We start from the raw sequence: 23,083 nt of genomic DNA, 5'->3' as shown, positions 1-23,083 counted from the left end.
TTTATGCATTGCAATTCAGATTTAACCAGCAAAGCCCCATAAAATAACCAGACAAATTGAAGTCTAAGAAATGATATTGCAATTAATCTCCAGCAGAAATAATATTGCATTGAATTTCTTCAGCAAAACAACCACAATCCAATTGTAGTCACAGAAATACAGCAAGATTGGATATTAGAAATAAGAACCTGAAGCAATTCATTTCACACCTGCACAATGTCTCCAACCCACAATGGCTGTTCATCCACTATCCCAGGCTCAAGGGTTTCCGTCTTCTCACCTGCTGAAAGCTGAAGCTTTTGCAACTCTCCAAGAGAAAACTGAGATCCAAAATAATAAACCAAGTATGCTGAAACAAGCACCTATCCCTTCTTTTAAGAACAACCTAGTGACTATTTAAATTCCCTACTCATTTCTTTATTTCCTATATAAAATAATACTTTTCCCCACTTACGAAAAATAAAGTGCTCTTATATAATAAAGTGACATCAATAACATAAATTTATGTTTTAAAGTCACTTTACTAATATACCATTCAACTCTCCGGTCATTAAAATCATTAGTCAAACAGACCCAAATAAGAATCTGTAATGGCTCTATGGAAAGGTCTTAACAAGACCCTCCAAGTCAAACACTCGAATATCACAAATGTTGAGTCGGTTGACTAACTAAAAATGGTAAGCATCTGGAAACCCCACTGTGATGAACCGGATGGGTTGACAATTAGAATTGCCTAGGCCAAAACTCAAACTAATCCCAAAGAAATCCCGGTTAGTACACGAGGCCAAAGCAAAATTGGCTAATGACGCAAAAAAAATTACTAGCCTAGGAAAAGCAGATATGACAGTTCTCCCTTCCAGAAGATTGCTTGCCCCCAAGCAATTTGCATTTGTCTATTGAAACCAAATGTTTGGATCCCATATTTGTCTTATTATTGATCAATCAGCCCATCTGTTGTGCCATACTAGTGTAAGCATTTCCAACCCTAGAGTTGTGAAGCAACTCGACATGAATCAAAACACCAATAAACTGAATGTCAGGAATCCCAAAAATCTCATGTGTATACTTAGTCAGAACAACTTGTCATGCGCTGCTATCATTAAAAAACAGTTCTCTATTCAAATGAGTACCTCACTCTAGTTGTAACATCATACACCTCTAATATCAAGAGGTGGCAGAAGCTCAACAGTATGCCAACCTTCATAATAAAAAGAATGCAACAAATCACACCTCCCAACACCCTAATTCATAATCACCCGTGTAAGTGCTCCATCTAGATCCCAAGTGAAGACTTGTGTAATGTCCCTAATATCACCAACCAACTCTTGTAATATTTGTGCCAATGAAGATGAGAATACCTGCCAAACTGACACAATCACCATGCCATTGTGTTGAAAATGGTAGAGTAATCCAATAATAGGTGTCACGGGAGTGAACATCTTAGAGGAGTGCAACCAAAAAGGCCAACTTGTCTCACCTCTCTCAACTGTGCAAGGACATACATCACACCAACTATTGGAATCCTATGTGCAAGAAAAAAAAAAAAAATCAAAACTGGTCCAAGAAGACCATCGCACTTTTGTCAATCAACTCCACCTCATATTCACCGTGCCAAAAGTGGTGAAGCCCATCAGTGGAACCCACCCAAGCTATACTACTAACACTGTCAATACGTGGATCCTAAAGAAAACTCCTCTCAAATCCATTAGCTATGAAGAGATACAACCCACTGAAGGTATTTGCAACCACACGAGCACATCTAAGCTTTGCTAGACCCCTGCGGATGTGTTGAATCTGCAAGTAATCCAGCTCGCAACAAAATGACACCAAAATCACCCTATAACCCTATATTTGCATGAGACCTTTGTGATATAGAAGTGGCCAACCCTCTCAAATACATATCAATATGATGGAATATTGACTAGTGTCCGTGCAAATAATCTCCCATAGTCACTTAAGTCGAATACTTGCAGCCTCTAGTCTCATCTTTTCAAGATGTCATACCACCATCCATAAACAAATGATACAATCTCAAAGCCAATCCACACTCACGCCTCATTAAGTCCTCCACGTGTAGATCCAAAGAAAAATAATGAGCACTCCTCAATGGACAGTCCCGATAAATTACCCCAACCTTAGTTAATAGCTCATCATAAAGTACAATCTGTCCACTAAATGTGGATGAATCATGCTCCACTTGACTGACTCTCACGCCATTATCATTGACAACATCCTCAACTCTCATATCTGAATATTGAGCTAAAGTAGAGCATGCCAAAATTAATTTCTGCTTAAACTCAACAATCTGATTTCCTACTTCATGAAATGCCCCTAAGGCAGCCTCTGGTGTCCTTGACATTCATGAGCTCATAAATACGCACATCTACTTTCACTTCTTTCTTCCTCAGTGCTTCTGAGTAAATCTGTACAAGGTCAACAAGATGATCAAGTTCTGAAAGGTGGAGACAATCTGATTTCATAGTTTTAAGCCCTTCTTGAATTATTAACAGTTGTGGAAATTTCTCTTTGAGACCCCTTTGTTTCCCTTCCATTTGTTCCTTCCAAAGGTGTTTTGCAAACATCTAATATATGTCATCAAAGCGTGATAAAGCTGCAATAATTTTATCTTTAGTTACCTTCAACTGACTCGCCAACATATGTAAACTAGTAGGTGTATTGGAGCAATCAGCTGCATATGGGGTTAGGGAGTACATGTTTACACACATATCAATGTCATGAGCATTATTTTCCATGTTTGATTGTGCAATAGAAATGGGGACAACACTATGTTCAGAATCAACTCTATCACAAGAAGAAATCATACCATATGTAGGGACCATCAAACCTTGACCAAAATAAGCATCAGTGCTCACATAAGATGGGAATTACTCATCATTGGTTGATTGGTTAAGTTCCTCACATGGTTATCACCGCTCTCGTCAAGACTGCTAGTGTACGTAGTCCTGCAAGATACCTCTCCTCCTTACTACTTATCAATAAACCTGTGTCATATTTAACATGTTTCATATGGTCACGAGATGGTTGCCAAACACTGGTAGTTGGTTGCTCTTCTTTTTCAAGACCAATTGTAACCTGTGTAATACATTTTCCTTAATTGCCTTCCAAATCCTATTTGAAATTTGATCCACTACTGACTACTGCCTGCTCAAAACTCCTCATGCAACCCTTTGCAAGCTCCTTGTTCCAAAAATGCATACGCTACCTCAAGGTATTGTTTCTTCACCACATTATTCTTGTTTTGTAGCTTTGGATGAAAGTCCATGTAATCAATTAAGGGTAAATCTTTCTGAACTTGTAGAGGGAGTTTGTTATACTCTTCATAAATGTCAAGTATTTCTGCTCTTTTATTAAGTTGAGAATTTTGGGCTAACCATTGTTGTAGTTTAACAATATCTTTCCTGATTTCTCCCAAGCGATGTATTTTTCCCATAATACCACTTCCTTTTAAGGATTGTATCATGTAATTTGTTGATTTAGAGTTTTATTAATACTACCAAGGTTTGAGATGTACTATGGTAAGCATGAAAACTCATATGTCTATATGTCTAATCTAGAGGTATTACAACAAGGTGAAGGATATCAAATAACAGAGAATGATCTTAACAAGCTTGCAAGGTTATACATTCTGTTATACTGCAGCAAAACAATGATGTATAAACTTGTCATGTACAATTGGTCTTGACTCAATATGGAAAGATTAGACTCATTGATAATACAGTACAGAATTTTCAAAGATGTACTACCTTCTGCTATAATTTCAAATGCAGCAATAAAAGAATGAATATGTATCACTCAAAAAGGAAAATAACCACTTAACCTGGTCTGATTTAATGGAAACGTGAGCCTTGGCTTGATGTTAAACAGTCATTTCCCTCACGGAAGCAATCCGTATGCGATTTCCAAAATACTTCTGATTTCCGACCTTCAACAAGGGGTAGAACATGAAGTAATAACGTGGAAAATTGCAGAGGTAAATTGTGTGGAGAACAATATTCATGTCTCTGACTTCTCTCGGCTTCCAAATATATAGAGGCATTCGATATATCAAAGGCTTCCAAGAAGCCGTAACTCTTAAAGAATTAAAAGATTTGTCTTCTTGAAAACTGATATCATATGCCAAGTGTACATTTCGGTTTCTAATAAAGAAATGTATAAATATGGAACAGGACTTGAAGGTTATAAAACAAGGATAATTATAAACATATTTATCTACTTGCACATAGATGTATTTTATAAGATGGCATCATATTATATGTTTTATCCAAGGTCGTATCTTTTAAATATGTATATAAAATCTTGTATAAAAATAATACTATGGTGTCACCTATATTTCTATATGTATGTACACGTACATAAATATGTATTATAATGAAGTGATAGAAATGTCAACCATAATCCAATAAAGGTATGTACTTTGATTAAGATAATATATTTAATGTTTTAAAGATTATCCAATAGCTCATGCGTGTCTAATGTGTGTATCCTGTGATGCAGTCGCTAGGTCCTCAACCATGGTGATTCATAATTCATTTTGCCTAGTGATGGTGATGCCCCTATGCCCAATTCTTTTCTGACAATGCTTCCACCCCTTTGATGTGCTCCCTACAAGGAAATTCTCTGCAGTTAAATCATATTACCATAACAAGTTATTAATCATAAATAATCATAATGGCTAACCGCCTTTTCAATTCCATGAATTCATGATAAATAATCAACTAGCATGTTATCTTCATGTGAAATTATAACGACTAACCATCTTACCATTTCGTAGGATTATAACAAATTTATGTGTCCACTGACTTTATGTGAACCTCAACGGCTATATGAACATTTTAAATTGGGTCGAAAATTGGGATGTAACATACCATTCCCCTTGTGTTTCATCGTCCTCGATGAACTTGAAATTGTAATGAACATTATAGAGGAGCATTTAAAATTGGGCCCAAAATTGGAATGTAACACATAAAAAACTCTACAACCACCTTATACTCCCATCCACAAGCCTATAGCACTCCTGAATGTTTTTAATAAAATACTCATATGCCAGACAAATGAATGTTGAGACTCTTTATTTTTCCTTCACTCACAAATTCTTCAAGGGACCCTAATACTCCTCTAACAATGATATATGCAACATATGCAGATTGGACCATGTATATGGCTCAAGACTTCCAGTTACTAAGGACATCCAATCAGTCCTAAGCAAATTCCTTAAATAAAATGATTCTCTGACATTCCTATGTCTTCACACATCCTCTTTGGTACTTGTCGGAATATGAAGAGCTCAATATTTGATGCAAGTCCTTGGTCTAGATAGCCCCTAGGTGGCTCTGTTCTCATCAAGCATCCTTAAGGTAGCCCTTATGTATTCTTTCCAGGTTTTCCTTGCTTTACATCCCCCTTCACCTCTATGCGAGATTTCCACTTTTTTCTGCATCAAGATCTTAGGTGATCTAGGTATGGGTTGGTTTCTGTCTGAGAATCTTCCCGATGAGAAGAAAGTCTATTTTTGGTTTTACAAATTCTTCCTATCTCTAGCAAGCATTTCTTCCGAATTCGGTCCTTTTTGTTGGCTCTCCATCATCGATATGCTTCATCAGGTAAGATCCGGAGGAACAAAGTAATTTTGGCATCTCCAGGTATATTTGAAGTTGATTCATGATGAGAAGATTAGAAGAACAAAGATCTGAACCTATGGAACTCTCAGAGTAAAGATCCTAAGTCAGGACCCAATTTTGTGTAACAAAACGGAGTTCCATATATCTAAATGCTTCCCCTTTGAAAGCAAAGGTCTTCAAGTATGTTTTCGAAGCAAAGCTGGTAAATAAATAGGGAAAGCAACCAAATCGATGGGAGATATTTCTAGTTGTTTATTTCCTCGAAAAACATGTCTTGATGGTGCTTTCCGTTTAAAAGAAAAACATGAAGCTTCTATTCCGGAAGATATAAAAGATGAAGAAAACTGAAGCCGGGTGTGAAGCCATTCTATGTAGATGGTAGAAAGATGTTTCTGATGGAGTAATTTATTGAGTGTGAACCCAATATAAGGAAATGATCATCCAATTGCTTGAGGCAGAAAGTTCTTTTGGTGGCTTCTCCAAGTTGAGTGATAAACAAAAGAAGAAAAAGCCTTGTGCAGAAACGAAAGCAATAAAGTATTCAAGGCACTGAAGAAGTTAACACCTCCTTCCCCGCACTTAAAGAATTATAGTGCAAGCCCTTGTGCCGGATTCCAAAGTTAATAGGGTAGCCTCCAGTAAGCTTAAGCTAAAGGATTCAGTAAGTAAATGATCACGCTACTACAGGAGATTTAAGTAAGTTTTAAATTAATCCGATTTATGAGCTATCATATGGGTAGAAATAAAATGATCTGCATAGAAGACTAAACACCCAACCCATCCATCTAATCACACAGAAATTGCATCAGAGTGGATTGGTTGAAGCTATCAATTTCCCCATGGTTGTGCAAGCACCAGAGTTAGTGAAGGAATGCATTGAAAGATATAATCCGGAGACAAAGCAAATTTTGTTGCCCAACCAATCTATTCTGTTTTCTGTAAATAAGGAGTTGATGCAATCTAACTTTGGGATACCAGTGAAGGAAAAGTATTGTGACATTGATTTTTTGTCATCTGCATCAATATTTAACGAGAAAAAGACTCTGAGAGAAGATATGTAGAAAACTTGGTTTCACTCCTCAAGGGAAAGAGAGAAAAATGTCGAGGACTCTTTGTGGAACCAAATTGAAGAAGGAAATAGTGGATATCTTGGCTTTGTTGCTGAGACTAAGGGTAAGGAAGAGATCCTAGATTTCATTGAGCACCACTTCTACTTGGTTCAGGCCATCTATGCTAAAGGATTACAATTTGACTAGGCTCAAATTGTATGTGAAGAGCTTGCCTCCTAGCTAAATTTTGCCAAGGTGTTTAAGCAGTTCTTTATGTCATCATATTTAATATATGCCTTAGCCACACATCATCTATGGCCAAGTTTGCCCTGTATTGAAGGCTTTGATGAGAACACCAAGGTATATGAATTCTATCCTCACCTATAATTGCAGAGGAGCTTTGAAGAATATGTAAAAGTAAATGATGCCTTCACAATGAGGCTATGCTGGGAATTGCCAGGGTGCCCTGAGTGGAGGTTTTTACCAGAAGCCATATCAGTAGTAAGCCAGTTAGGATATTGTTTCATCCAATTTCCATCTTTCTCCTACCTGAGGATTGGTGCATTGGATGGCTTCTTGAAGAGACTCCCCAGATGTCCTAAAGATAAGGTATTTCTTGTTTAGCTATGTAGACAAATATTAGAAGTGAATACCTTATGTTCTAATGTGAAGAAGATAGTCGAGATTCAATTTCCAATTGTGGTAGGACCTTATTCTTGTGCCTCAAGATCTTATGCCCAAAATTTAGTCAAGGCCTTTGAGAACAAAATTAAGTTGATTGATTATGAAGTTATAAGGCCCTAGTATGATCCCGTTAGCTTTGTCAAAGACCATCTGAAACTTGGTTATGCTTAGAGGCATGTTCCGATTATTGAAAATTATTGGGTTGAATGTCATAATGAGTACCAAACCAGAGAGAGTTTCTGATCTAGGTTGACACTTGATGAGATAATGTTATATAATGATACTAGTGATCTCATAGATGGTGGCTCTTACATGCGTCCCTCAACTTATGAGCAAATCAAGGACACTCCTATAGTGTCAATCCCGCCTGATGGTCCTTTATTGATACAATGGAGGTCCTCATGAGTAGTATCATCAAGGGGACAAACAAATGGGTAGAGTGGACCAAAGCGAGAAGAAAGAGAACTGGAGCCGCAAATTCTACTAGTAGAGTAGCTTCTGGAACAATTTAATCATCTGCTGCTACTTCCACTATTATTGCTACATCAACATCAGCTAGACCAGCACAATATGTTGGTGGAGGGGGAGACCAACCTCCTAAGAAGAATGCATAAGTCCCTCCAACCTATGAAGGACGATCTCTACCAGATACTGGAAAAGTTGGAGATAAAGAGGTAGAGAAAGATAAAGAAAAGGAGAAGGAGAAATCAGTAATCAAGGACTCCTCCCTTGTGCCAGTCATCAAACTTGATGGTGACAATAACCTTCTGGATGGTCAATAGCAAGAAGCATCTCAGCAAGGTGATACTCTAGACCTTTCAGTTACTAAGGCAACTACCTTTCCATTTACTAGCCAAAGTAAGGTGGCATCCCTAATTGCAAGGAAGCTCTTTGATCCAACAACCCTGCAATCGACACTCAATGTCCTTTCAACTGACTCTTGGTTAGAAAAAACTAATGATAGAAAGAAGAGGTGTGAGGAAAGTGCTCCATCTAAAGACCTCGTTGTACAAGCAACTCAATCTCAGATAGTATCAAAGAAGGCGAAGAAGCAGAAGACCCTAGCAGCATTGACAACAGATTCTTCTATTGGTCACATGCTAGTTAACTTCGAATGATTTTCAGATCAAAACGGTTGACATGGGCATTCTAGTGCATGATTTTATGGTCAACATCTAGAAATCAACAAATGTAAAGATTGAAGACCAATTGGTGGAGTTAAGGTTAGAGAAGGAGGTACTCAAAACCTTAAATAGAGAATTAATGGATTACATCAAAACTGCACTTGGAAACACGTCTACAAGTACATTTGACCCAAGTGCAGAGGAGAACAAGAATTTATTGCTCAAGCTACAACAAGAGACACAATTTGGTCAAGTTGGTCGTGCTTGGATAGATGAATTGAAGGTCCAAGGTCTCCCTCTCATTGAGAACCTTGGAAATTTGTTGCTAGACACAGATAGATTGAGGGAAACAATGTCAAATCACTAGAACTCAATGAAGATAGTGTTAGATAAGATAAGATAAGATAAGATAATAATATTAATGTCCAACAAAAAACCAGAAAGGTTTATGGGACTGAGCATACAAACAAAAGAGTCGGCCACACCAGAAACACCAAAATGGTGTTAGAAAAGAAACAAAACAAGACAAAAGACCAAGAAACACAAGGTAAGAACTATGAGTCCTTGATCTTCGCTGAGATCTACTAGAGGATTGTCGCTGCCAGAAACGACTAGTACAATGCCTGACTAATCTAGGAGTAGTGTTGGAAAGCCTTTTAACACCCCATGATGGAGACAAGGGGGAGTAAAAGGCGGTAATGAGCTGGTCAGAGGTGTGGATTTGAGATGTAGCTAACTGAAGAATATGCTCACGAAGTTAAGTGGCCTCCCAAAGATAAAGTGCAAGACATCGCTGATCAACATAGCTGAAGAACTCTAAGAGAGAGAGAGAGAGAGAGAGAGAGAGAGAGAAACAATCCCTGAAAAGACAATAAAATCTCCCTCAAATCTCATAGTAGATAGGGCAACAAAATAAGAATTGGGTCTCAGACTCAACCTCTGCCAAATAACACAATCTGCAAACCTAATCCTCTCTGTCCATATGGTGATTAGTCTAGATTCAAAGACGATGAGAGCCAACTCTGAAAGAGCCCAAAGAGAATCAAAAGGATTGACACCAATGCCTATAGAGATAAGTAGGCGCACAATAATACCATTCTGAATCTCAAGAAAATGCTCTACATAAAATGCCATCTAAGAACATAATCCCCCAGGAGGATTACTCCAAGTAGTGATAATGTATTGTCCGTAGATATCCTATCTAACACAGTCGTTCAACTCTTGACGAGAGGGGAGGAGATGAGTAGGAGCATCCAACAAGAATTGGCAAAGAGGGAGACAATCAATATCAATCTCGATCGAACCCAACAGCAAGGTGGCAAGGGCATGCAAACAACGAGATCTAGCGGTAGTGTCGGATCTCCTAATCTGAACAAAAGAACAGTAAGCAAGATGAGAGTATCTATGACAGTCAACATCAGAGTCCATGAAACCTCAAAGCCAATGAAGAAACCAAGTCAAGTCAAAAATGGTCAAAAGCCTAAAAGGGTGAGCTCCAAACTCGGCTAAAACAATACTATGGGGGGTGAGTTTGTGACATCTAATGATGTGTTGTAAAAATAACGTCTAAACACGAGCCCAATTAGAAGCAAGAAGAGAAGGCCCTCAAACCACCGAGCCATAAAGAACAGTCGGTCTGACAAAGGAGTCCAAGAGGGATAGCTTAACAAAGCAATTGGCCCTATTACAAGAGGTGATTGATATGAAGACAAATGTTGTTGTGACCCATCGAATACTTAAGCCAAGCCAAGAACCAGTGCCTCATTGGAAGCAATAGTTGAAAATCAAAATTGGGAGCTAAGTGAAGTCTGAGCATGAACTAAAATGTGTCTATGATTTAGTGAAGAAAGTAATGGATAAGATATTTGAATACTTAAAGGTTTTGTGCCCTGAATCATATGTCACCAACAATGGCTAGCTGGTAGATACTGAACGAATGAAGACTACGTTTCTGGCATTCACTGAAGAGGCTACTAATCCAGCAAACTTCCAAGTGGCAAAGATTTTGGAGCTGATAGCAGTGGATTGTGTTATGAAGTGTGTAGCGGAGAAGCTCCAATCAAGGATAACCAGAGTTGAAGAATTGACAGAAATGGCTGACTATTGGATGATCAAAGCTAACAATATCCTCATTCCAAGTGTCCTGGAGCTGAAGAATGTAATTGATGCAATGAAGGCCTACAGAGCTAAATTCATAACTCCAAAGAAAAATTGATGCTCTATCAAAAGTGTTACATTCTCCCTACAAGATGTGACAAGTGTCACCCTCTCTCTCTCTCTCTCTCTCTCTCTCTCTCTCTCTCTCTCTCTCTCACACACACACACACACACACACGCTGTAGCCATATATGGCATTCTCCTCAAAGGTTAACGCTTTGTAACAGATGACTAACCAGTCAATCCTATTTTTGGAATACATCTGTTCAAAGATGCTCCGTGTGGTAATCATCAAATGTAATTGGCTAGTTCTAAAGGGCCTATAAATGTAACTATTTGAGAAGTGAGTAAGATAGGCAAACTATTATGTGTTCAAGCTCTTGTAGCTAGGATTACTGTATGAGACTCTACGTCTACATTTTGATTATGTCGTTCATTTTAGTTTAGTCTTAGCTCTAGCATGGTCTTTGGAATGAAATGTATTGTTAATAAAAGTTGTGGGATTGAAAATAAAATGGGTTTTTTTGCTTTCCTTTCAGTGATTATATGACATATTATCATCATTCACGGTATTTTCTCATTTCCTCTATTCTATGCAAGCTAATTTCATAATCATTTTCATTGTTGTATGATAAGTTTGGGATTTGGTTAATGTAAAGTGTTGAGTATGAAGCAAATGGTTGTTGTGAAATCTCAGTAGCTTGGGCAATCTAGGTATTGTTTAGTAAATCATATTTTCTCTTCTTATGCAGTATGCATCAGTAGATAGTCTTACATTTTGCATCTTGCATTCAATAGATAGAATAGAGTGCATTTAGGTGTTAGAAGAGCTTAAAAATGGCTCATATGTGTTCACGCTGTTGGTTCCAAAAACCACAGATTGGAATCCTACGAGTCTTGCCAACTCGATGCAAGCATATCCAACCAGTTATGGCCAACTTGACGGTACTGATCAGAGTAACGAGAATCGCCATAAAATCGCCTGAATCGGCGATTTAGCGATTAGATTCAACAATGGCGATTTTTTTGGAGTCGGAAATCGCCATTGCCGATTTCATCAAGTGAATCGCCTGAATCGCCGATTCAGGCAATTCATCCAAAAAATCGCATGAATCGCCTGAAAAAAATCGGCATGAATCGCCCACGGCCAATAAAGTATAGACTTGTAAAATTTAAAAAAATTGCTTGTTTTTCTACTTTGTTTTTGACCTATTCTCTTTGTTATAACCCTAAAAGGCCTTCTATTTGTTTAACATGAGTAGAAGAGAGGAAAAGTGAGAGAGAAGAAGAGAAAAGAAAAGCCATAGGTTTCTAACCGGCAAGAAGAAAGAGCACAAAAGAGATCAGCAATCCATTTGGGGAGGTCATCAATTGCATTGGGAGCATTAAGGAGCCAATCTCAACACTCCTCAACTCATTTGCAAGAGGTAAGTGCTCTTTTTTTTTTTGCATGTTAGTGTATTATGCATTTTTTGTTAAATTTTTATAGTTTTCAAGATTTTTAGTTTAGATCTTGAATGTTCTTTATTTTTACTAAGTTGCAAACTAGGGTTTGTTGTTTTGTAGCTTTTATTAGCTTCAAACTTTGATATTTTACATATAAATTTTTATTGCAGCAGCCTTTGCTTTCATTTTTCGCAAATTCGCAATGGGTAGAAAAGATGAATGTTGGAAATATAACGAAGAGTTTCTTGGAAGAACCAAATATCAAACAAAATGTATTTTTGATAAAGAAAGAATAACTTCTGGGGCTATTTATAGATTGAAATACCAAATTGCTGCTATACCTGGACACGATGTTACAATTTGCACTCACCAAACTCCTGAGGCAAAACGCACTTGCTTAATGGCATTAGAAAAAATTGAAAAAGACAAAGCCAATAGGAAAATGCAACTTGAAGGGTTAAGGGGTATTGGCTCCCATGTTCCCGCATCCGCATCCGCAGCCGCATCCACATCTGCATCTGCATCAGCTTTTGCATCTGTAGGTTGTGTTGGAGAGGGTTCTTCTAGGCCTCCTTTTTATCCTAGTTCTTCTGCTCGTGCGAGTGCTAGTCGGTCACATACTGAGACAGAGTCCCACACCAACCTATTGCAGCCTAGAGTGCGGAAAAATAGAATGGATAGTTACTTTGTGCCCCGCACTACTCCTGGTTCCCAACCCACACTTGAGGGCATGGGTTTGAACAAGGAGATTCATGATGCTGCCAGAAAGGAGATATGCAAATTTTGGTACTTTTGCAACATTCCATTTATTGCAGCCAGGTAATTGATTCTTTTTTCGTTGTTTTCTTTAAAGTTAAAATTAAAAGTAAAAGTAAAACTTTAATTATATTTACTTATTTTATAATTTGAGTCTTTGACATCTAAATTTTTATTTGTGATAGGGCTCCTTATTGGCAGAACATGATAGATGCGGTTGCTATTTGTGGTCCGGGGTTTAAAGCCCCAACTGAGGCTGAGTTGAGCGGATACCTCTTGGATGAGATGGTAGAGGACATGAGGGCTGAGCTCGAGGAGAACCGAAAGGAGTGGATTGCAAAGGGTTGCACCATCATGACTGATGGTTGGACAGATAAGAGGAATAGAACACTCCTCAATTTTCTTGTATCTTGTGGAGGTAATTGATCATTCTACTTTCCTACATACATAATTGTAAATTTTGATTTGTTGAATGCTAACTTGTTGATGATCCATTTAATTTTAATATTCTAATTCGTTGTTTTGTTACTTGTAGGATATACCATGTTCATCAAATCCATTGATGCTTCCGCACATGTAAAAAATGCCACATACTTATGTGAGGCTATTGAGGAAGTCATAGCAGTGGTGGGAGAACAAAATGTGATCTAGGTGGTGACGGATAATGCAGCAAGTTATGTTGCTGCAGGTAAACTTTTAACTTTTCAAGTTTTGAAAATAAATTTATTTGAATTTTGAAATTTGAATTTTTAATTGACTTAAAATTGTTGTAGGTAAACTTTTGATGGAGAGGCACCCCACCATATTTTGGTCCCCTTGTGCGGCACATTGCATTGACCTCATGTTGGAGGAAATTGGCAAACTTGAGTTTGTCAAGTCATGTGTGGAAAGGGCAAAAAACATATGCAAATTCATTTATAATCATTCGTTTGTCCTTAGCACAATGAGGAAGTACACAGAAGGCAAGGAGTTAGCTCGCCCAGGTATCACGAGGTTTGCCTCGAATTTCATCACCTTGCAGTCCTTGTTGACATCAAGGGATGAATTGAGGAGCATGTTTGTTGGGCGGAGTGGATTTCCTCTTCCTATGCTACAACCACTGTAGGGATAGATGTGGCGGATTGCATATTTGATGAGGATGGTTTTTGGAAACCCGCTAGAGAAATCCTGCAGGTAAATTTATTGCAATTTAACATTTAGTATTTTACTTTTACTTTAAGTTATATTATTTTATATTTAAGTTTTGACTCAAGTTTTTTGTTTTACTTTATATGTAGGTCACTGAGCCCCTTGTAGCTTTGCTACGAACTGCTGATGGGGAGAAGCCCTCTATGGGCTACATTTATGAGGGCATGGATAGGGCCAAGGAGGCCATCAAAGCCCAATATGCAGGAGTGCAGGAGAGGTATGGCCATATTTGGGACATCATCGATAGGAGATGGTAGAATCAGCTCCATTGACCCATCCATGCAGCAGCTTACTTTCTGAATCGAGCATATCGTTTTCGTCCTGAGTTCAAGGCGAATGCGGAGGTTCTCACTGGCTTATACACAGTGATTCAGAGGTTGAGTAGCGATGAAGATAGCGCTGCTGCGATTGTTGAGCTAGAAAAATTCAACAATAAAGAGGGGCCACTTTTCTCTGGTAGGATGGCCATAAATGCTTAGACAACACTACAGCCAGGTAAAAATTAAATAATATATTCAATGTTCATGAATCTAGATTCTAATCTTAAAGTTGATTATGTAATTTTAGAGTTAACTTGTAATTTGTAAATGAGACTAATTGTTTCTATTTTCAATTTTTCCCTTATTGCAGATAGATGGATGCAAATGTTTGGGGCCACAACCGCAAAACTTCAAAAAATTGCCATTCGTATTCTGAGTCAGCCAACAGCGCTTCTGGATGTGAGCGCAGTTGGTCCATGTTCGAGCACATCTATTCGAAGAGGAGAAACAGGTTGACAGTGCAGAAGTTGAATGATATTGTCTTTGTTCATTACAACCTCCGTCTTAGGATCAGACAGATTTTGGGCACTGACTCCTCTCCGATCATTCTGGAGGAGATTGATCCAGAATCAGAGTGGCTCACAGAGGTTGTGGACCCAGTCTTCACTGAGGAAGACCGTGTGTGGGTTGACCAGGTGGATATAGAGGCTGAGGCAGCTAGAGCACATTCTTCAGGCATTGGTAGACGCACACGTGCACACACAGGCACAGGCCCTAGCGACGTTCATGAGCCCATCTTACATGCGGGAGATATGGCTCGGTAGTCCTCTAGGACCTACATTAGACGCCTTGCTACTAGGCAGACTGGATACTCAGAGGCTGAGGCTGAGGCTGCAGCCGAGCTTCAGGATGATGTTGAGGATGATGATGATGACTATGAGTCTGAGGCTTGAGCTGGAGCCTTGTTTTTATATTTTGTTTACAGATATTGATACTGAATCATTGATAGAGATATGTTTCAAACTTTCATGGATCTTCATCTTAGATTCTTACATACATTTATGATTTGATGTCTTATGGATCATCTTACATACATTCTATGATTTAAATCATTGTGATCATTTGATTTCTATTTACTTCAGCTAGCCTACAATTTACATTTTAGATAACATAGTTACATATGTGATGGATTTTATGTTCCATGTTTATGTATGTTAAGTTTTAACTTCTATTTGATGATGTTATAGTGTGTTTAAGTTATATTCAATAAAAGGTGCATGAAATAAGTTTTAAATTGTTAAAATCTTTAAATTTAAAGGGTTTTTTCAAATTTGCCGATTCATCGCCGATTCATTGCCGATTCACGATTCCGATTCTTGTTACTTTGGTACTAATTGATACGATCCAAATCCTCTACACGTTTGAGTTTGCAAAGCCAAGACGGGTGCTAGACACTTAGGTTCAAGACACTTATAGCAGATTGATAAGAATGCGAATGTTATGAAAGCTTCCAAAATGGTAAAAATTGTGGAAAACTTCAAAATTGTGATTTATGAATTAAGAATAAAAGTAAATGATTGTATGAATGTTTTTAAAATAAGATTAACGCAACAAATGAATATATTAACTCTTCAAAGGAAAGATATGAAATAATTGCCAGCATATGGATTACGAATTATGGAAAATATAAAGACCAATGTCGAAGGGCAATAGAGTCAGTATTATAAGTTTAAAACATACAACTTTATAAAATTCTACGCACATTAATTATAAAAAAATTAGTAATTAAGATGCGACGGATCAAATATATGGATGCAATTTTAAAATAGTCTGGAATGTACTTTAACTCATGTGGTTCAGAGACAAACCAAATAGATTCAGAAACAATTAAATATTTCTCAATATCTATGATGTTCAATTTTAAAATGCTATAATTGATCCTGTCCACTTATCTATCATATAAATTATTTATAAAATTAAACTAATAATTATAAAGGACAAAACTATATAATATCTTAACTCTAAAGCTTCATGCAAATAAAATAAATATTTCTTATTGATCATGCCAGAAATAAAATTGCACTGGAGACACTCCTTATGGATGATCCATCCAATATAATTTGACTCCATAATCGCATAAGAATATATTCAATAATCCACAATCCACAGGCTTAGTTCAAAACTTTGTTTCTTTACCAATGAAAGAATAAAATATACCATAGAGCATATATGACTTGGGTATGTAAAAATTTGTATATGGATATGAATTATCCCTCGTTTGGCTTTTACATCTTAAATTTATAAACATATTGAGTCACTCAGTTAGTGCCAACCGACGTGACTTTTCAAAACAAAAAACTAATCATATAGTTCCCTTCATACGTAACTTATTTTGGGCCTCCAAACTGCCCATTAAAACATGGATTATAAATATTAATAAACCTTCAGGAAATGTTTTTAGATCGATTCGCTTTCACTGATTTAGCGAAACTATTAGCTTTGAATGTGAATCCATTTGATCTTTCTTGGGATATAGATGATGCTGCAGTCCATTATTTCAACTCCATATTTCAGGGTCTCTATTTAAAAAACTTCCGCCCATCAAACTCCACACATACGCATATCTGCTGTGGCTATTCCTACAACAGATACAAAGAAGTGTTAAAATAATTTGCAAAAAATCCTTGAGTGATATTCTAAGGGCTTCCCAATGGTGTTCCAGGTCTGCGCAATGATTTCCAATGCTCAAATATGATTTTCTGTTGATGCTGGAAGGTGGGTAAAACTACTTTGCGGAGTTCCGGATGACGATATCCATAGCTTTTACATGAAAGGTTTTGGCTTCTATATGTTTGTCTTTACAACATCCCGATAGCTATAAAGTCACTGTGTCTTCTCTTCTTGTTAAACATACATAAGTTTGTTCTCGATTCATATTTTTACTGTTAATGTCAACACTTGTATGCTGCTTAATTATATTTTACTGAATGCTCCAATTAGGGTGCGGTTGCCACGGACGTTATCTCTTGGTATAGATAGTCAAACATTTACCATAACTTTGTTATATCAAAATGATGATTGATACCTTATCAACTTGCAAGATACTCAACGGACGATATCCCAACCAAGCTAATATATAGCATGAAATATGATCTACCTGGCTTCCCGGTACTAGTAAAATCAGAAATGATGTGTCTGATTACACTTGGTCATTGTTTTTATTTATCAGTGATGCTCCTGTACTCCTGATGCTATCCATTTCCTTGTGGCTTCCTTAACTGCTTAGTTGTGTATATATATATATATATATATATATATATGTTGGCATTGTGGTGGAAATGTTGAAGCTAATCATGATCAGCTGAAGACATCAATAGGCCTGTGTTAACATATTCACTTGTCAAACTCCAAGGCAGTGTTGATGGTGTCATAAGAAGAAAGCCAACATACAGAGTCGGATGATAAGATCCTTCAGATCCCGCAATGAGGAGCCCATCACTCTGAATCCTTGCAAGTTCGAGCATATAATTGCAAAACGAATACTCGATTTTCTCATGTTGAGGGCAACCCCTTGAAGCACAGAGTTGTCTGTATTGACAAATGCTCTCTGGTAATCAAAGAACAATTTCAAAATTATTATGCTCTGTACATATTTTATTGTTGTCAGTACACATGAGGCATGTCCACTGTTCATACTTCCTTAGCAAGTTCTTCAAGTATCAGATTTCTGTAGTTACATTATCCATTTATATCTCATGTGCTGCTCACTGCTAATATTTATCATTCTGAATATATTCCTCTGTTCACTGCTCTGTTCACTTTTATTACACCAGTATTATCACTTCATTTAATTTAATCATGGAGTCCAATATAAGTATCCTCTGGTCATAACCTTTTGAACAATCTGACCCTGCAACCCTGATACTAATTTCTCAATGGCTAAAAGTGAATGATATATATATTTACACTGCTATCTTGTTATGATCAAAACACTTCCTTGTTCATGAATATTTTCGAGTCATAATCAATTCATGTCCTGTATATGTTTCTAGGTTCAACAAATTTTTTGAAGAATAGTTCCAATATGCACAAAACAACTGAAACTGAGTATGTTTGAAGACGAGGATTACACCTAGTGAATATGAAGATTCTCCCCTTGGCATGGCATTTGGGAGTCTAAATATTGCAAAAATTTAGAGTTCCATCACATAGTTGTGGAAGTTGTGAGTCATCATCTGAAATCCACCTAGATTGCTTGAAGTGTTGGGGAATCGGGTTATACCTCTTCTGCTCTCTGGTTAATAGCATACCCCTAAAAATTGTTGATCTACTAAAAACAATATTCATTGCAAATCTTTCCACACAAGGGAGCTATACCTTTCAATTCAGGGGTCCTTGACAGAACACCTACATTGACCCATTATATTGCTAACTACTTTGTCTTTTACTATGTTGGGTGCATTAAGAGTCAAGGTATAAACCAAAATCCAAGGAAGAAAAACTGTAAACCAACAAAATTCCTCAAGTCTGTCCAGATGAGCACAAAGGACTCCCTCCCTACAACATTATGTTGGAATAAAGCTTGTCTCTCTAAGGCAGGATTATTCACCTGGTTAATTTTAAATAGGAAGGTCCTTACCTCAAAAAGATTTAAGAAGATTGGATGCCAAGGCCCAAGTAGATGTCCTTTATGTGAAAATGAAGAAGAATCCATTGACCACCTTATTTTGCATTGCCTTTATTCGAATCAATGTTGGAAATGGCTTTGTTCACAATTGGGGTTGGTATTAGCATTTCCAAGAACTATAACAGATATGCTTCATGCTTGGCCCCTCCTTCAAAAGAATAGTATTTATAGCTTTTTATGGATGTCTACACCCTCCATCGTACTATGTGAATTATGAAAGGAACGCAACCCAAGAATTTTTCAGGATAAGAACATGAAAGTAGAACAACTTCTAATTGAAATTGAGACTTTTGTCATTGAACTACCCAACAATCAGGTTTTGAATAAACAAAAGGAGGCGATAATGTCTCATTGAGATGAGAACATGAGAGGCAAGTGGATAGGCCTAAAATTACCCCCCTTTATTGGAACAAACAAGAAACTTCAAAAAGGAAACACGAGAGCTGTCAATGGCAACCACCCAATTGGTTTAAACTCAATTTGACAAAGTTTCAAGAGGGAATCCAAGCAGAGCGGGCATTGGTTGTAGTATCCATAACGTACAAGGCATGGAGATAGTAAAGTTAGCAAGATATATAGGAATAGAAACTAATAATTAGGAAGAATTAATGGCTTTAGTTGAAGGACTAGAACTGTGTAAAACTCTTGGTTGCAAGAATGTAGAGATTGAAGGACATACTACAATTATAATAAATGTTATAAGGAGAGGATCCCTCATTAATTGGAAACTGGACTCAATTTTATCTAGAGCACTCTCACTGTGTTAGACCTTTGACAAGATCACAATCAATCATGTATCGGGAGGGCAATCAAAAGAGTAGATGAATTAGCTAATACAAGTATAGAAGAAGGTCAAACATAAGAAGTCAAAATTTCAATATGGGGACTCCATCTGAATTAGGGATGGCTTAGAGTTTTTAGAATTTCAATCATAGTTTATATCTCATTATCCCAAAGAAGATTAAGGGGTCTTTCTTTAGCTTTTACCAACTTCCTACATCTCGCATCCCAAGACAATATGATTGGGTAGACAAATTTGTTGTGGACTATGGTGTTGGAGCCTAGGAAAATGAGTTTGAGGTGAATTTGGAGGTCATGGAATCTTCTAGTTTGGATTCGGCAGACATTCAAAATGAGGGGGAGCCTCTTTACCTCCATTTTATGCCAGAAGAGCAACAAGGCTTATTATTATTGTATTTTTATGTAACTAAGCCAGAAAAATACCCTTTGGTGTAACACACTAGTAATCACATTGCTTAAGATATGATTTCTTAGCTGAGGAGTGACTACACTCTATTAGATGTATTTTCTTATGATTTAAATGCATATTTTATTTTATTTTTATTTTATTTTTTTATCGTCTATTTTTTTAAGAAAATGCTTTTATCACTTTACATTTCACTTCTATGCCCTTTATGTTTCATGACTTTTCAGCGTTTTATCCTTAACATAAGTGTAAGTTATAGTGCTTAGATTATACATAGATACTGATCGGAGGAAGCAGAAGAGAAGGATGAGGAACAACCTAGAACGAAAGTGGGAAAATGTAACTTGGAACTAAAGTTGATTTTTTGGATGTATCCATGTACTTTATGATGTATAAAGGCTTAGGTCGTTTATCTATCATATAAATTTTTTTAAAAAGTTGGGCACCACTATTTCGTGTATTTGGGCATTAGGTTACTACATAGTATTCCACAAATATAAGTTGGGCACCACTATTTCTCTCAAAAGATTTGACTCTTGAGTTTTCAGGATCATTGCAAATGTAATGGACTTTTCAAGTGCAGATCTGAATGCATGTATATAGAGGAGTAGAAGAGAAATGTCTCATGACACATGTCTCTATGTTAATCAACATTGATTATTGTAAGTTAATTTCCGCTAGACAATATTAACCACAATATATATATATATAGTGGTTAATTTACAAATGCAATAATGTTTAACCAATAACCATAGGAGATTAACTCTAGATCAATTCAATCCGACTGAAGCTAAAACATTAACACTCCCTCTTAGCTAGGGAGGATTGTTATAGAACACATTATGCTCTCAAGCATTTAGCTAGATATCATCACAATCCGATAATCTTGGAATGACATATTTAAGGATATCATCATATATCCATCAAATTAGATGTTATCTTTCAATATCATCCAAAGTATGATTCAACAAGGAATGTCAATCATATGATATTTATCATATTTATATTCTCTTCGTATGTAAACTGGCATCATGTCCATGATGCCTACCTAGAGAATATGTCATATCCTAAAAGGATATGGGTTATCTGATCTTCGGCACATTCCAGGACAATAACTAAATGTAGTCTATCAGATAATAATCTTGATCTCAGGGACAACAACTCAATATAGTCTTCATTATGACAAGTATCATGATCTTCGACACATTCCAGAACAACAACTTAGTGTAGTCTATCATGATACGTTTGTTATTATGATCTTTGGCACATTTTGAGACAAAAACTTAATGTAGTCTATCATAATGATAGATCAAGAAGTCTAGAACAACTCAATGAAGTATCATGATCTCTGGCACATTCTGGGACAACAACTTAGTGTAGTCTATCGTAATACATTCGTTATCATGATCTCCACCACATTCTGGGACAACTTAATGTAGTCTATCATGATAACAGGTTGTGCCATAATTAAGATCGTCACCTTACAATATCGACCTCACAAACACATCAATGAAAGATCGCACCTTTCATGACATTATCCACATATGCAAAATAGTAACTTGCATGATATCCTCCATGAACCATGTCAAAGGGTGGATCCACCATAGCTTCTCCTAGAGGGCAGAACAAAGGCTTTCACCTCAAACTTCTCTCTCACAAAGAATAATGCATTATAAGGAATTTCACCTCGAACCTCTTCCCCTTAAAGAAGATCTTAATCAGTCGACTTTTACGACCAAGGTTGCTTGTTGGACTCCCTCTAAAACAAAATGTCCAAGATCCTCCAATGTCAATTGAAGTAGATCCTCTAGTTAATCACTCTTGAACTACTATCATAAGATCATTTTGAATGACCAAACTTGATCATAGAACAAGATCATCGCAATTTGCTCCCTCTCGATGAGAGAGGCCCTTGTCTTTATTTCATAGTCTCGAATGTTATCACTAAACAACATTTCTAATGCATCATTTTTCTTTTCCTCGAAGAATATTCCTCTATACATCAACATGATTAATACAAGTTGCTCCAATGAAGGCCAATATGCATTAAATCAAAAGATGATTTAGATTTGAAACTTTGATGATGTCCCTTCCCTTACATCTCCCTTCTAAAGATGGTTCAAGTGGAAATGGAATATTGTTTATTATTCCCCCCACAATGTAAAATTCTCACACTTATATCATTGAACCATTTTGCATCAATTATGGAAAACACACAAGGAAAGTCTTCGTGCAAATTATCTACTCAAGAGCTGCCACTAATGAATTTATCATTTGATCTTAGTTCAATTTACAATTCACCACATACAACTATGCTTTGAATCTTTATCAACATTGAATTCACACAGCAACACAAAATTTAATAGCTCAATCTCTAGCTATAGAAGCATTAGAAAAACCATCCTTCAAATCTATTTTTTGCATAGATTAAATGATTAATGCACATAGACAATGAACAAGAACAACAGAACTCCTATTATTCGCATATGCCAAGACATTACATTATGCTTGATAAGATGATTTACAATGATCCCAGACAGGGTATAAATACTTCCCGCTGAACCTTCCCGAAGGGGTCTATCGGCTACATAACAATACTAATCTACTCGTCAACTACAAAATCTTTACTGATGACATGAACCCATCAGCTACACAATTTCTACCGACAACATGATCCCGTCGGCTACACAATTTCTACCGACGACACCATCCCCCCCAAAAGGAAAAGTCGTCTCCAGACGATAATTACAAAATATCCGAGACAAATTAACAACAAAATACATTAATTGACTAAATACGACAAGATAGATCTGCTTCTGCCACACCACTTTCACATTCATCTCGTGCCTGCACCAAATTGGTCTCCAACCCACATTGCATTTGCAG

The 23,083-nt window shown here is 36.9% G+C and overlaps 2 protein-coding genes across 2 annotated transcripts in view; one reads left to right on the top strand and one right to left on the bottom strand.

Annotated features, from left to right (window-relative positions):
- Window positions 1-23,083, bottom strand: part of LOC149561686 (MIF4G domain-containing protein / MA3 domain-containing protein) — a 160,866-nt gene that overhangs the window by 96,376 nt on the left and 41,407 nt on the right. The gene's annotated exons all lie outside the window — the stretch shown is intronic.
- On the top strand, window positions 12,750-13,281 carry LOC149561687 (uncharacterized). Its single transcript, XM_089824163.1, has 2 exons — window positions 12,750-12,918; window positions 13,041-13,281. Exons 1-2 carry the CDS (start codon window positions 12,773-12,775, stop codon window positions 13,279-13,281), a joined length of 387 nt encoding a protein of 128 aa, XP_089680289.1. The 5' UTR covers window positions 12,750-12,772.

This window comes from Cupressus sempervirens, chromosome 4 (genome assembly GCF_028749045.1).
Source record: "Cupressus sempervirens isolate cs-2001-9-10 chromosome 4, ASM2874904v1, whole genome shotgun sequence".
Taxonomy (NCBI): domain Eukaryota; kingdom Viridiplantae; phylum Streptophyta; class Pinopsida; order Cupressales; family Cupressaceae; genus Cupressus; species Cupressus sempervirens.
This window is presented reverse-complemented; position numbering and strand designations above follow the sequence as displayed.